The sequence below is a fragment of the Lethenteron reissneri genome, chromosome 47 (genome assembly GCF_015708825.2).
Source record: "Lethenteron reissneri isolate LAM-NWPU_2019-01 chromosome 47, ASM1570882v1, whole genome shotgun sequence".
NCBI lineage: Eukaryota > Metazoa > Chordata > Hyperoartia > Petromyzontiformes > Petromyzontidae > Lethenteron > Lethenteron reissneri.
In genome coordinates, this window is record NC_083825.1 from 11,494,567 (window position 1) to 11,510,833 (window position 16,267).

Genomic DNA, 16,267 nt, shown 5'->3' on the forward strand with positions numbered 1-16,267 from the left:
AAATTTAAATTCTAATTCTCATATACTATCACAGCATTCGACAGTATAAATACTTAAATCGAAGCAAAGTAACTTTAATGGATACAGATACCCAATGGTGGAGCCAGGATTTTCAGGTAGGGGGGGGGTAACCCCTTCAGCAATGAGAAATGATAGAGGAGTTGTTAGTAAGTAAAGGACTTGTCCCTTGCTTTTTATTCGACGCGTGTGCGGTGATGGTGCAGCCATCGATCGAGGGTCGAATTCGAACCGCGTTGTGTGATTGCTGAAATTTTCCTTCAGGGAAGTCGTGTGCTGTATACGCAACTGCGCACAATTCTGAGTCACTTATAACTGCTTTGCCGTTACTTATTGGCAATTATGGACTCATACTATTTGTCCTATCATCTCAGAGTCCCTGGCACACAACAATATGCTACAGTGTCAGCGGGGGTCGCAAAAAGCCGATTTATTACGAATAACCCCCAATGATCGAAATTAGATATTTGATCGGATCATTGGGGGGGGGGGGGCACGTGCCACCCCCCCCAACCGGCTCCGCCAGTGGATACCCAAAGATACCCGAGATATGAGAACCCCACCATGGCAACAGTAGCAACATCTTAAAACGTGGACTGTCATTCACTTGATCAGTAAATCAAAATATTCGACGATGGGCGACATGTGAAGCAGCTGTAAAGATCTGCATCACCCTTACACGTAGGCCTCGGCAAGGTAAGGTAATTTACCCTTTTTACCGGGTAAAAGGGTAAAGGTAAAAGGTGTCGACATGCCAAGGGGTAAGGTAAAGGGTAGAGTAAAGGTAACTCGGAAGAATTACCCGGTAGGGTAAAGGTCGCGCGAAGTATTACCCGGTAAATACGGTGCCTTGTTTACCGCTAAAAGCTCCGTGGCGCAGTCCGTGGCCTCCATTTAATAAGTAATCTTTAAAAAAAAACTTTTTAAAAAACACGCTTTAATGAAATGTGCTAGTAATGGCAGAACTCCACGACTCCAGGAAGTGGCCCCGAAGCTTGCCATAACGTAAGGGGCCGTGGCCAATTACAGCCAACCTCAGTTTACCGTGGACAATTAGACCCAAGCCGAAACATAACATATAAACAAGTAATGTTTTAAAATATGTTTTATATTTTTTATGATAGAACATAGTGTTGTCATCAGTATGACATAAGTATACCAAGTTTGCAGTCGATACCACATTGGGAAGTGGGTTAAATTTGAGTTACAAGATTTGAGGACACAACAACGACAACAACAGAGTGAATTAAAATCAATGGGTGTAAAATTGGAATAATCGAGAGTATTCTATATGGATAAAGCACTCTACCTCGCATTTACCATTATAAACCTTTTTCATGTGTAGTACCCCAGTAATTACCCTGTATAACACATAGGCTTTCACAACCAATATTATTCATAATATAGGTTTTTGGGTCAGATCGCGTTATTTATAAATGTGCCGTAACCCTCCACCACCCGACACGGCCAAACAGTAAAAAATGTGTCACGTTTTTCAAAGGACAAAATAATTCACTTCTTTAGCCCACCGGTGTGCTGAAGAGAGAATCGACTTTTAAAATGCTGTTGATTCTCTCTTCAGCACACCGGTGGGCTAAAGAAGTGAATTATTTTGTCCTTTGAAAAACGTGACATTTCTTACTGTTTGGCCGTGTCGGGTGGTGGAGGGTTACGACACATTTATAAATAACGCGATTTGAACAAAAAACTTATATTATGAATTACCCTGTAATCGGGTAATTTGTATGAGGTAAGGGTAAAAGGTAGGGTAAAGGTAGGCTCGTTGCTTTTTACCTTACCTGCTAAAGGGTAAAAGGTAGGGTAGAGTGATTGTATTGTGGTAAGGTAAAAGGTAGGCTTGTTTTTTTTACATTTTAACTTTTACCTTACCTTGCCGAGGCCGACTTACACGTAGCTCAATAGCACGGCGTGGTGAAACGAATGCACGTTGACCAACAGAGAGTGATTCACTTAGCACTTAAAATAATTATGGAAACATGTAGGCCATGGAATGCTGGAATGGTGGTCAGAGATGGAAAAATTGATAAAGTACATTTATCAAATTGTTCCAAAACCCCGACTGCTGCATGCGACATCGATTTTTTTTAACGGTGCATCGACCAATCGTTCGCCAACATAACAATATAACATGATAAAAGTGAGGTAACTTACCTGAATGTTCACTTGGGTCCATGTTCGTAGCTACAGGAGTAATATATGGGATGTTTCCCACTCTGCCGGAAGGGGAATGACGTTGCCACTGAAGCAGATGTCAATGTTGCTGGCTGCCTTGTGAAAAAAGAAATTCCCAGTGCCCAACCCGATGGTCACTCCGGTCTCACAGTGTCCTGATCAGCTTCGCTTGTTTACTGCCCGATTAAAATGTGAATTGGATACATCATTGTCACAGCGGACGGACGGGCCAATGCGTGCGTCTACTACCAGAGGCGAGTTCGTGTGGCCAGCCCGCAGAGCCGGCCCTCACGGAGTGAGAGAGGCACTGTAAACCGGCACTTCCCCATTCGATGCAATTCGAGGAACACATTTTACCATTTTACAGCAAAGCAGCAAACGCTTGCATGATAACCTGCTGACACTTCCCGTTGCACAAACCCACACATGACATCGGACTAACAGGCGACCACAATTGCAGCACCCAAATGTCAACGGACACTGAAGGCACCGACACATTATGGGAACTCAATTTAAGACTTTGGCTGTTAAGTTTGTGTGTGTGTGCTGCTTGGTGGCGTAGAGGTTAGCCCCCCTGCGCTATGAACCTGAGTTCGATTCGCGCTCACGGCCAACACCAGTGACGATTATCTGAACATCGCCACTGGGGAGACAAAGGCGGTGTCGCGTGGTGTTGGCCACCCACCCCCTCGTGTACCGTTCCAGCCTTCATTGGTGCTCGCGAACAGCACTTGCCCCAAGAGTCTGTCTTTGTGCTGCTTGCATTTGTGAAAACGTCTCTAAACCACAATGTCGTCATAAGCCATGATCCACTGCTGAATAAAAGACTCCCGAGTCGTTGCCATCGTGGTCCTGATCGTTTCAGCTTGGGTGCTGGCCCGGTGATTGGTCACAGACACAAGTGCATGCCGATAAGAATCACCTTCATAACGCACACTTTGCATTCGTCCAGCATGCCCCACAGCTTGCTCACGCTTCACATTTCCATTCAACTGCGCGTTACTAAATACTACACACACTCTGCTCATATATACAAGGAGCCATTTAAAAGTGACTAAAAACTGCACGTGGACGGACGTACATGACCAATATTGCAACGGATGGTGCTTTCACAGTGGCGCAATTTCGACAGAGGCAGCCATCCCGTGAGGTATGGTGCTGGTGTGAGCCCACGGATTACCGTAAACATCAACAGGGCTTTGGAGTGGTTGCACACCTTCACTGGAAGCAAATTGCAGTTGTCCCAGAAGTAGCCATGTTCACGTTTGTCTGCTCTATAAATAATCGAGGCTGCATTTAAATCGGCTGTGGTTTCCGCAGAATTACTACAGTAATGCCCTTGTCAAGTTGATTATCCAGAACCCACCGATTCACTCACCGGTGATCAGTCACCTCATCACTCTTCTGCCACTACTACCATAATTGCCGTGAACTTCATTATTCAATTCCACCACCTGTGTTAAGGACTCAGTCTGCCAGTCTGTTTTTTCTCATCCACACAGAGTTTAACAACCATACTGCAGGTCACAACACTCCCCTTTCTGGTTCCCTCTCGTCTTTTTCTCCTCAAAGCTCCTTTAACCTTGCTCATTTAAAGAAACACGTTGATTTTTTTGTATCTTCAAGGGGGATCCGGGGCTGCTGGCTCTGGGTACTGAACCACCATGGCCCGAGTTGAGTGCGAGAGGCTACCTCTTGCACATGAGGCTCACGGGCCTCCCAAGATTTACACTCCCAGACCCACGAGGCCAACCCTGTGGTTGGACGCCGACAACTCTTGACAGTGTTGTTTGTTACTGGCCGCTTGGCGTTTTTGACCTGTGCTCGGCAATCGTTTAAAATAACACTGACATACGAGTGCATCCGCATCTCCAATTTAACAGTTCGCTAAGTACAGTGCGAAATCAGTTCAACATATATGTGACACTGTGAATGGTAGGCACCACGGTCTGCATGCGTTGCGCTGGGTTTGTGGTTTGTGCGCGTGTACGGGGCCACAGCCTCAAACTCTCCTCGCTCCGGAGCCACATTTACAACAAACGCAGGTGTCATTAGCGATGTGGCCATCACGGGTAAAGTGATGAACCTCTGGTTTATACACCAAGACAGGATTGTCTGGAGATATTCGATGAATTTCCCAACAAGATATCCACCAGATACTACCGTGAAGGAAGCTACAGCGTAGGTAGGCGATACAGTACAATGCAGAAGTCTGTAATAACATTGAAGCGGTTTACAGTGCTGAACTAGTGGTCGAAATTTCACGTTCCTGTGGCGGGGACGAGTCTATCCAAAGGACAACTTTACTTCCCCACGAAGTGGTACATATTTTAATGACCACGGAGTGATCACGGCCTGAATCAGCCAATATGGATTTAGATAGCGTGTACAGGGTGCAGCGCTAAATAACACACAACTGTCAAAGAAAACCCTCCCAACTCACCAACAATACTGTCATAGTTTATTATCTAAAGAACCTTCCACACAAAGTCTCAACAACCATCACAAACCGTATTGCACACACACACAGTATTGATGAAAGACAGACATTTTGATTGCGCTCGAAAATGGAAGGAGAGTGGGAGTGCACACCAAAAGTGGGCCAGGTTTGTTTAATGTAACCGGTAGAAGTAGATCCCTAAGAACAACCCACAGAGGACAGGCAACTACAGCACTGGCGACACAGGGGAGGAAACCATTGCAGAGTGAGCGCGGGGGTGCGCGCAACTCTAGCCGAGCCCGATGTTCCCCGAGTAGATTGTGAGGAGCAGCATGATTGAGAAGCCCGTGAGAAGGCCAAGGTTCTGAATTCCGAAGGTGACGAGGTTGTTCTTCTCCTCCCCGTCCTCTTTGCTCACCTCGTTCATTTCTGGGAACTGGGTTCATGGTGCGATACGTTCACAAGCACGCGCTCGGGTCAGCACCGCGGTGACGCAACGCAGCCGCCAGCAATGCACACGCCACGCAGGGTGACTGGTTATGGGCGCACCTAACGGGGTTGACTGTTTGAAGGATAACAAGGGGCAAGTTACCACAAAACAGATTTTTTAAATTGTTACAATAATGATAGTACTTTCCTTTTACATCACGCCATTCATGCTAATAGCATCTCATAACGCTGTACATTAAATATGAGGACCAATCCCATATACAGCCACTACCAAGCAAATGAAAACCCTACTGTCAAGCAAAATGAAAAGTATATAAATAAATTAAGAAATGGCACCAAAACAAAAATCAAAACAACAAACAAGTTATTACAACAAAGATTTTAGCCCATGAGGTCCGCACATCCCAGACCACGATCCCAACTTCCCAACTAAGCCAGGAAACCTTCACAGGAAGGGCGGTGGAGTGCCTCTTGCGCTTACAAATCAATAATTAGATACTTCTGAGGGCAAATGTGTGTTGGAAAGCTTGACAACAACCACCCATGCGTGTTCACGATTGTTCTCCCTTGTTTGTAAAGGGCCTTCGCTATTCTGAAAACCAAGACGCATTCTCTCGAGCAAAAGTAAAGGATTTCCTGTGGGCACGCACCATGTCAGCCAGGGAGATGTAGAGAAACATGCCTCCTGCCAGCGCAAATATCCAATTGTGGGCAAAGTGACTTCCGGCCACGATGCCGCACACGAGCCCCAAGTAGCAGCTGCACGCCGACAGGAAGTTGAAGAATAGTGCTTGCTGTATGCTCATTCCGGCATTCAGCAGAATCACAAAGTCACCTGTGATGGCAGACACAACCGCCAAAATACCCAATTAACAGGCGCACACAAAACTACAGTGGAAATGATTGTGCATTTTTAATAGTGATGGCTGAGCACGGGCCCAAAATCCCAAAACAACCAGTGACCAGCAACAAACAGCACTCTTAAAGTTGTAATATACAAGAGTGAAATGCTTCTTGAATTGAACTTGGCAAAGTAGATGATGGTGATGGGAGGGAACTCTGCAGTGGAGCAGCGCAAGGGGAAAAGAAGAGTGTTGCGATTTGATATGACGGCAAACATAAAAGTTAATGAACACTCATTTATTGCGGCTGCAATGCAAATGATTAATGCAAGCTTAATAACGTTTCTGCTTTCCTTTAATGCTTCAATTGCAGTCCCTTTCGTCTCAAAGGAAAAATCTAAAGTGTTGATGCTGGGATGTTAGACGTACAGTATGCGCAAACTTAATTTTTTTTTACTTTTTTACAGTAAACCTCGGAATGGAACACGTCCCAGAGGAAGTCCACCGCAGAGGTGGAGCGATTAAATCATTGTGTGCAGGTGCTGGAGTATATCGCCACATGTGAGAGGTGGTGACGAGTTGGGAAGGCCTGCATCTGGCAGTGGTTTGACCCTGGCTGATGATGATAAGTATGTGATTCCGCAAATTGATGTAACCGACGACAAAATGGCCGCTGCTCCACCATTGTGGCAACTCTTCGAGCCACGACGCCCGTACCCCCTGCAACTGCTTCCTCCCCAGGCAACTCCAGCTGGGCGACCCCTCTCTCTCTCTCTGCTTTCAAGTCTCTCCTCAAAGCCTTCATCCCCTCTTCACCCCCCGTGCTTTCAGACCTCCTCGCTTGCTTCTTCTCTTCCCTTGCTCAGTCTCCCTTGCTTGTTCCAGTTACCCAATTTGTTTCCGCGCCCCCTGAGACGTTTGTTACATTACGGGCACGTTTTACGCAGACGTTGATGTCGTAATTACATGATAATTTCCACTTGTAACGAGCCACACGATATTCACTCACTCTCGTGGAGAGAGAAGGACTCGGTTACACAAGGAACCACAGACAGGTGGGAAGGTAACCACGCGGTGAGCTGGCGATATCACTTGCCGGTCTGCTCTACATTATGGTGTTATCAATCATTTATCTATTTTCCCGCATACGCATATAACTCGCAGACTCATATACCCCGCAAAAATAGCGTTTTGTGTAAAACAAATTTCAGATAACCGGCACCTCCATATACCCCGCATGCATTCATATATTTAACGTCGTTACTGCAGCTTAATTCCATCATATTAATACGAAGTTTACATTTGTAATACATTCCACCATCAATTGTTAACATTAAAATCATAACGTGCACAAAGTTAACAAACTAACCGGAAACGAGTGAACTTAAAAGAGTAAAGAACAGAAGTAAATATCCAATAAATAAGTAACACATAACTGGTAGATAAGTATAGTTTTAGCACTGGTAGATTGCGCACTGCGCAGACAATAGCGGCACTATGGTAACTCCGTTGTCTCGCCCCCACCCCCTATCTCTCCCCCCAGCTGCCCCACCCCCCAACCCCCCACCTCTCTCTCCCCCCAGCTGCCCCAACCCCCACCTCTCTCTCCCCCCAGCTGCCCCACCCCCCAACCCCCCACCTCTCTCTCCCCCCAGCTGCCCCAACCCCCACCTCTCTCTCCCCCCAGCTGCCCCAACCCCCACCTCTTTCTCTCCCCAGCTCTCCCGTCGCCGGTAAACAGTGCGCGCGCTTCACACATTGTCGTTTTATTGTACAGACAATTCATTTAAAACGTGATAACATGTGCAATTTTAGTGTGAGTGGTTTATTCAGCAGTGCTTTAGTCAAAGGTAAGTGTTGCATAGTGGATAGTCCTACCATGAAAATGTTTTACATGTCACACGTGTAAAATATTTTTGGGATAGCCCGCACCTCCATATACCCCGCAGGGTCTTGTTTTGTTTGTAAAAAGTGGTATACCCCGCGGGTTATATGCGGGAAAATACAGTAGTGAGTGTTTACATGTGTGAGGAAACCGGACCACCCAGAGAAAACCCACGCATGTGAGAAGAAAACACACTATCCTGTACAGATGGAACTGGTGCAGTCTACATTTTTGCCGTACTGTTTTCTCCTGGCGAGCCAGAGTACGGCACCTCTTTGACGCCCACGGGGAGGGAATTTCACAACATTTGTGCGATCTACCAACCCTCGCTGCGTCCACAAGTGCTGGACTAAAGGCCACGTGCATAGCCACCATCGCCCGGCAACATGTAACGTTTAAATTATCTTGATGGCTCCTAACAACAATACATCTCCACGAGTGCACAGGCGTCAAGGCAGTGCACATGGGGATGCAGAATCGTGGGACTCACCCAGTTCGTGCGGGAATTCCTCGCATAGGATGGCGATGGACGTGCTAATGCCCTGGAACACGGACACCGTGAACGAGGCTCCGATCGCCAAGCCGTCGATGAAGTTGTGCAGCCCATCGCTCAGGGTGATCATCCACGCGAGCGTGCCGATGCGCGAGTAGCGTGTCCCTTTGAGCCAGTAGCACATGCCCTGCGACACCTGCGCCTCCTGCGGAACATGGAGTTTCGTGATTCACCGATCCGGTCTGATAGTAGCGTTAAAAATAGCCTACGTGACATCAGAATCCGAGTCGTTATGTAGACTAGAAGAATCTGATGAGCTATGAAGCTCATTTTAATATGTTCAGTCAGGGTGGGTCAGAAAGTTACAACAACAAATAATGCAAAAACAGATACGAGTGCAAAGTATAGGAAAGCTAAGCCAGTCAGTATATAAAAATAAATAAGGTACAAATTGCATAAATTCCAGCCGATATTTCAACACCAAATGCAATCTTTGGCAAGGCAAAAAAAACAAAAGAGTCCCAGACCACACCAAGACAACACAGTCCCTCAATAAAATTGCACATTAAAATCTAACTATCGATACATGGGTAAGGATCAAAGTTACAGATCACATCTCTTAAAGTATCTCTTCACAATGTAAGCCAGAAAACTGTAAAAAACCAAAACATCCGCAATACATTAACAGTACAGTGCAAGCTCTTGTCAGCGGTTTACAGACCAATAGGGTCATGGGTGAGAGAATTCATGTGTAATAAGAGCCTATGTCCGGCTCACGTGGTGATCGGCTCTGCCGGTCCTGCTTTACAGCCAATGGGGGGAGAGTCTGGGAGCATGGCCCTGGCGTGATCGAGGGGTGCCAGCTAGAATGATTGGTTCTGCTGGTCTTGGCCTCAGCCAATGGGAAGACAAGTCAGGGGCGTGGTCCCGGGAGTTGATGGGGAATCTAGAAAATTCGGCGCAGGCTACCAAGGATTGGCTGGAGCGTACCACGTGACCCAGGCATTAAATAAGGGGAGAGATGAACGACACGTGGTCAGACGAAGAACGAAGGAAGAGAGGGGCCACGCGCGAGCGGGCTCCGAGTGCCACGTGGCGGTGTGTCTCTTCTGGTCTGTCTGCCCACTTCCCGTTGCCTGCCAGCAGCGGGGAGTACTTGTGAACTGGAATAAATAAAAGGACCGATTCCACAAGTCGTCTCCAAGAGTATTATTACACATGGATAAGTGGAATTTAACGTTGAGTGTCTAAACACGCGAGGGGATATGTAGTGTGCGGTCCTGATGATGTATTTACTGCATTACACGAATCACAATGAGCTCCCAGTAAAAAAAAAAATGTCAATTTATAACTGTTAAAGCTTTTTTACCCAGGAAATCTTCAGTCGACTCTCTTTCCAGAGGGGTCCTGCCAAGTTTGCACCAGTTAGGGGCGACACTTGCTATGTCTTTCCCAATCAAGTAATTAGCAAGTCATGTTTAAAATTTGGCGAACTTGAACCATGATGCCAGCTCACAGGGGCCTACGATTTTAGAATTACGTCACGGGGCCATTAGCATCCTCCGTGAAGCGGACGACGCGTGCACCTTACGCCCCGATTCCACAACAATAATCGGGGCGGTCGCCGGGGTTCGAACCCCGAGCCTCTGCAACAAGTGGAGAGAGCGCGCAGCCGCTTGGCCCGGTCGTGTATAAACGTGCGGCCGGGTACCTGCACAGAGAGGGAGCGGCTCAGCATGACCTCGTTGGCGTGCTCGTGGGTGACGTGCGTGTGATGCCCATGGCCTCCCCCCGCAGGGTGGAGGGGGTTCCCATTGGACTGGTGCTCCGTCCCATCCTCGATCGCCTTCAGAGTCTCGGTTGCACCGTCCTCGAGGTCTGGCTGGCTGCTGTAGCACTCGGCTCGGTTAGGCGGCCTCTGAAGAATCCACAAGGTTCACAAGTCGAAAAAGTCAAAGTGAGTTCGTGCTCAAGTGAGCACTGAAACGGTGCTCGTCTCCTGTTTACAACCCTGAGCCAGTGGTGGAAATTCTGCAGTCCTATGGTGGGGGCGAGTCCATTCATAGGACAACCAATCTTAACGTCCCCACAAAGTGGTGCTCACGTCATCGACCCTGGCATGAACGATGGGCCGAGTCAACCCGGAATTATGAGTTGAACTCCCAACCTTCCGATTACGGTCGACTAACTCTACCACAGAGCCCCCTGGCCGGACTCAATATTTACACATCGTTCCCTCGTCCGCAAAATATTTGTTAAAGATGTATTTTTAATGTTATATTTCTTTGCCTTTGTCGTGCTTATTAATTAATGAAAATTACCATAAGAGAGATAGGACTTGGTGGTGTGTGTATTACACACGCAGAAAGGTGATGTCTCGTGACATGCAAGGCATGAAGGGGGACCAATCCTGTGGCCACAATCGTGCCTTTTGCCATCAGCTTGTGCACATCACTGATGTGGGACGTGTCAGCTTGCTGCGGAGAGCCTGGGGCCTATCATAGGAGGCTGGAAGCTCTGCCACTCCCCTCAGGGTGACCGATCGGCATAGGAGCCGCTCCACGCTCAAATGAGAAGGTGAAGACGTTCACCTTTGTGGGAAATCTTTAGGATCATTTATTAGTTAGCTTTAATAGAATGGACAGAGGTGATGATAGCTTGGGGAGGCCTTCATCCAGCAGTAGATCACAGCTGACGATAAGTATACGAGGAGCAGGTGGTGGTGTGGTTGGATTTGCATCGCTGAGCCAGGCCCACTCTGAGTTTCCCATTTTTTGAGCGAGAAGTGAAAAAAACCATAAAAATTCAGATTTTTTTTTGGGCCGAGAGTATTTCCACTTTTTATGTTTTAGACGTTGGCATGGTCGTTAATGCAAATTCCTCTCCTGCTTTGCTCTTTAGCATGCACAACTCTAAAGTTCTCATGCATAAAACTAAACAATCCACATACTCACTACACGTTCTTTAAAAGCAAGCCCTATTTTGAAAATACATAGGCGAAGAGTGTCACACAAAGGTTTTCACTCAAGGTACTCAAGGTAGACATCACCTCGTCTTTCTGCTTCAGCACCATCTTGAGAATCTTCTCGGCGAAGAAGAAGAGATAGAAGCCAGCAAACACAACCGCCGACTTGTAGACATAGCCGTCCTTGACTGGATCCAGCCCAAAAGCCTGAACGCACACGCGAATCACGGTCACCAGAGGGACAATCGCCAATCGCACCAAGCCACAGCACAAGGCAGTTTAACCCCACACAATACAATTCGAGTCCATGACGCAACAAGTGTGAAATGCCTGCCACCACAGCGAAGGAGGAAAATAATAATGAGATGAAACTAAATGACAATGTCCCTCTCAACCGATCTTTTTTAATTTCTGACCTCTGCTTGTGACAGTTTGGATGACTGCACCATTTTCCACGGGAGATGAATGCCCTTCACATGGTCTACAACAGAGGCCGGGCACAGTGATTCGTGAAATTCATCGGCCTCTTCTGGAATCTTGAGAGTGGCTGCACGTGATTGATGGCAGCAGAAAACCCCTCAACCCTACCTTCTCCCGGGGTTGGGCAATATAATAAAAAATCTAAATAACCAAGCCATAAATATTAAGGCATAAATATTGAAAAAAATTATTATATGCAGCCACGAATTAATTTAACGTTCTAACCCATCTCTACTGGACATCTGTGAAAAAATGCTTCATAGCGCATCAGATTCCTCCAGTACAAATACATATTTTGATTCTGAATAGTATTGTTTGATTCTGAATAGTATCAGTTTGGTGTTTTAACATCTTAACACCTGTTTTGTTGCCAGAAAAACCTATTATCATATTTTGGTACTGGCAAAGGAGGTCCCATGATGTAGAAGCTCACCCGAGCTCTCATTACTCTGATAGTGCATTGTCTTTGGGCTGTACGGTTTTTGGCGTCCTCTGGTCTAACACCGTTTGAGACGAGGCTCAAAAGAAAGCTGTCTCTGGTGTGGACCAATCAGTTTCAAGGACAATGCGTACATTATCAGAGTATGTTTTTTTTGCATTCTGACCACAAGCATTGTGGTTAATACACACATGATTCATTGTAAAAGGTTTCAGTTTGGTGTTTTAACATCTTTACACCTGTTTTGTTGCCAGAAAAAAAGGGGGAAAACCTATGATCATATTTTGGTACTGGCAAAGGAGGCCCATGATCTGAATAGTATTATTACTTAAACAATGAATCAGAGGAATGAAAGATGTTGGGAGAGGGAACGTGCGTAGCTGCAAAGTGAAAAACTGCCCATTTTTATGTAATTCAGCCATTATTCAAGCGTTGCGACATCTCAACTACGTTCCCCCAGAGGGTCGGGAGACGTGGGCGGTCTGGACGATGTTTGCCGCAGGAAGCCGTGCGACCTGCACACCTTTCGGTTCGTAAGGTCGGAGCGATGACGCGGTTTAGCACAGCCTGGGGGGGGGGGGGGGGGGAATTCTCCACCCAGAGGGATTCATCATTTAGGCAACTCCGACTGCGCCACAATCCACACAACACTGCACTATCTCGTACTCGTGCACAAGCCGCCGTTCCTCATCCTCGCATACGAGTTCCAATGTAATTTCGGGTAATTACCTATATGTGTGTGTATCCTGTACGGGGGGGTTGTGGCGCAGTGGTTAGCGTGCTGCGCTAGGAACCCGGCGACTTGGGTTTGATTCACGCTCTCGGTCAACAACATTGCCGATGATCTGAACCGATCCTGTGTCTCCCCTTGGTCGACTCAGTCTCAAATGAGTAACTACGTGTTAAACTGGTGTGGTGTATAAATATCGCCACTAGGGAGACAGGCGGTCACCAAAGGCGGTCACCCACCCCCTCGTGTGCCGTACTGGTCTAACAGCACTTGCCCTAACAGTCTGTTACGACTATACGGAGGATCTGTCTTTTGGAGGTGCTGTACAGTATACTGTATAGTGAATAACTCGGCCAAATGGCTCTGTGGTAGAGCGAGTGGCTCGCAATCGGATGGTTGCGAGTTTAAATCCTGGTTGGGGGTTTACCCGGCCCATCACCCATCTCTGGGAGTGATCATAATGAGTGCCGCTTTGTGGAAGTCTTATGAAGAGATTTGCCGTCACCATATAAGTGTGAAATTTCCACCACTCTTAGGAGATGAGCACTGCGCTCCTGTACTCATTTGTGTTGGAAATTACTTTGACTTTTTATCTACTATCAAATAGAACAAACTGGGATGGCGTCTGTATGTTGGTCAAGATAAATCGTTGAGAACATCACTCAACAGGGTCTTCCAGATGTTTTTTTTTACACAAACATTTGTTTCGACATTATAAACCTAAACTGAGTCTCGGCTGTTTGCGTTTCATCAGCAGCGCGGCCAATAAACTATCGCTCCTTGGCAGCAACTGACGCTGTTGCCAAGTCATCCACGATCACTGCGGCTGACAACAGTTGCATTCAGCAGGGGGCAGCACGAACGTATAAATGCATCACTCGCTTCCTCCGCTAGCGGCAGTGATGTCGGTTAACAAACCGGTAAGGGAGTCGGTTTCAATTGCAAAATAGAAATCCCAATAAGATGTAAATAAGTGAAGCAAGTCCTGGTGAAATTCCTTACCCCTCCGCTGCAGTAGATGGACAGAAAATATGGAGTGTGTGTGAAAGTACCTGAGCCACAAACTACTCCTCAGCGTGCCTAGTAAGGCGATAATGGATCATACTTGCAAGTACTGTACATTTGCCAGCAAGATGAGGAGGTAGCTGCCCTAGCAAGTTACAATACGCTGAGGAAAATGCCTGCGGAACCTTGTGGTCGAACGGAGACCACACAAGGCATCCTTTAAAATCTGTGGAACCCGCGAGTGGTCCGAGTCGTTACAAAAATGCCACCATGCAAAGCAGCCTGCACACAATCCCCACCGTCTCAGAAATTTGCTTGTAAGGCCATCCCTGCTCGGAACTTCTCCTGGTCTCAGGCTACGGATCACTTTCCACACCTCCTCAGCCGATATCATCACAGGCAACCACTCAAAGTGGGATGGCGACTTCCTCCACACTATGCTCTGAATCTGGCTACCAGAGTTCAATTCCCGGCCACAGCTAACATGAGTGGAGAGTGGTAGGTGAGAACATGTCCCAGCCCCCACCTCCTTCACTAACATGCACTGGCCAGCGTGGTCAAGGATGGTCAAACAACCTCCACACTGACAATGGGGAAGCCTTCCTCCAGCAGTGGATTTAGAGGGCTTTCCATTGTCAATAATATACGTGTCGTGTGTTGGAGATACAAACCCTAACCCTGAATAATATTACGGTAAAATAAGAGTATCTCACCGCTGCCATCACTAGACAATGTACAATTTATCAAATGAGCCGGAAGACATCGATCGTGATCTAGCATCACCTAACAATAAAAAAAACTGAAGTTGCACTTTTAAAGTCACCATAACTGCATGAAGGGTTTCTTGGCATTAATCAGCAGAATGTATGCAGCGTGCACCCGGGGCCTGTACTAAAATCGGCTGCCCATGCGGGTGGGCGGCCGCACGCACGCACGGATGCGTGACAATTGTCGCAATGTGCTGTCACCACGATTCTGTCTGCCCAACCCCAACGCTCCCCAATCACTACAGCACACACCGTCCTCCTCCTCCCTTGCCACCAGGAGCACAATTCTACCGTGTGGATGTTCTTCTACCACTGCCATAGTCACGTTGAGAGTCGACCACCAGACACGGGCTCGCGTTCGCCATTTCGATGCAGATTTTAAACCGGCATCTCAGATTAATTCGACTTGAAAAGCGCAGAGCAAAGTACAGAGCGGAATAATTTCCATCGACATGTCGTGGGGTCACGAAGTTACTGCAGTCCTTTGAAAATGAGAAAACAATTGTTGGTTTTTGTTATCTATTGTGTGTTCTAATCAAGTGATTTGTATGCCTTTGTGAAGGCATCCAGGATGCACTACAGGTCTTCTTTCGAACAGACAGTGATGGCATTGTCATCTGCATACTGGAGCTCCATGATGGAAATGGTGGAGAGTTTTCTCTTTGCCTTGAATCTGTTGAGGTTGAAGAATCTGACGTCTGTTCTGTACAGGATTTGGACTCCCTGAGGCAGATTTTGGCCTGTGAGGTGGAGGATGGCAGCAATGAAGATTGCAAACAGGGTGGGCACAATGATGCAGCCCTGTTTAACCCTGTTTAACCCTGGTTTCCACGAAGGATTCCGTTTCAACACCACTGTTAATTAGCTCTTTTGATGACATGATGTCATGCAGCAGTCACAGTACCCTAGTGAATGTGTCAGGGCAGCCGATTTTTGACAGAATCAGCCAGAGGGCATGACAGTTAACAGAGTCAAAGGCTTTTGTAAGGTCTATAAAGGCCATGTAAAGTGGTTGCTTTTGTTCCCGGCATTGCAGTTGTCGTACTGTGAAAATCATGTCTGTTGTGTCGCTGGATGGGCGAAAGTCACACTGATTCTCGGAGGATTTCTTCTGACAGGGGTAGGAGTCGGTTTGCTAATATATCACTATGTAACACGATTTTTGTTTCTGGGTAGTAAGTGTTAATTTATAATTGCTTATTACTCAAAAGTATAGAAAATGGATATTATTCCCGACAAACTTTGCTTTTGTGACCAGAACTTTACGTGAAGAAATTACACACATGCACACGTTTTCTCATTGAAAATAGGTAAATTTCTAAATATCATTGTCCTGGTCACAAAAGCACAGTTTGTGGGGAATAATAGCCATTTTCTGTACTTTCAGGCATAAGCAATTGGGATATAACACTTATTACCCAGGAACATTTTTTTTTGTTACACAGTAAATATTTTCCCGGTGGTAGACAGGAGGGAGATGCCTCTGTAGTTCCCACAATCAGCTTTGTCCCCCTTTTTAAAAATGGTAACAATCAGGGCATCCCTAAGTTGTGGGGATTT

At 46.7% G+C, this 16,267-nt stretch overlaps 2 protein-coding genes across 9 annotated transcripts in view; both read right to left on the minus strand.

The window, feature by feature from the left end:
- LOC133354495 (uncharacterized) overlaps positions 1-2,397 on the minus strand; it is a 49,573-nt gene extending 47,176 nt beyond the window's left edge. For all 3 annotated transcript variants that reach the window (XM_061571379.1, XM_061571378.1, XM_061571380.1), the window contains exon 1: positions 2,191-2,397. In XM_061571379.1, the coding sequence (XP_061427363.1) occupies positions 2,191-2,212 (22 nt within the window). In that variant the 5' untranslated portion in view covers positions 2,213-2,397. The remainder of the gene's footprint in view (positions 1-2,190) is intronic.
- Positions 2,398-4,660: 2,263 nt separating this feature from the next.
- The window catches only part of SLC39A14 (solute carrier family 39 member 14), a 49,653-nt gene continuing 38,046 nt past the window's right edge, over positions 4,661-16,267 (minus strand). For all 6 annotated transcript variants that reach the window (XM_061571073.1, XM_061571075.1, XM_061571072.1 and 3 more), the window contains 5 exons: positions 11,371-11,493; positions 10,033-10,239; positions 8,319-8,526; positions 5,752-5,936; positions 4,661-5,087 (listed from right to left, as the gene is read on the minus strand). In XM_061571073.1, the coding sequence (XP_061427057.1) occupies positions 4,941-5,087; positions 5,752-5,936; positions 8,319-8,526; positions 10,033-10,239; positions 11,371-11,493 (870 nt within the window). In that variant the 3' untranslated portion in view covers positions 4,661-4,940. The remainder of the gene's footprint in view (positions 5,088-5,751; positions 5,937-8,318; positions 8,527-10,032; positions 10,240-11,370; positions 11,494-16,267) is intronic.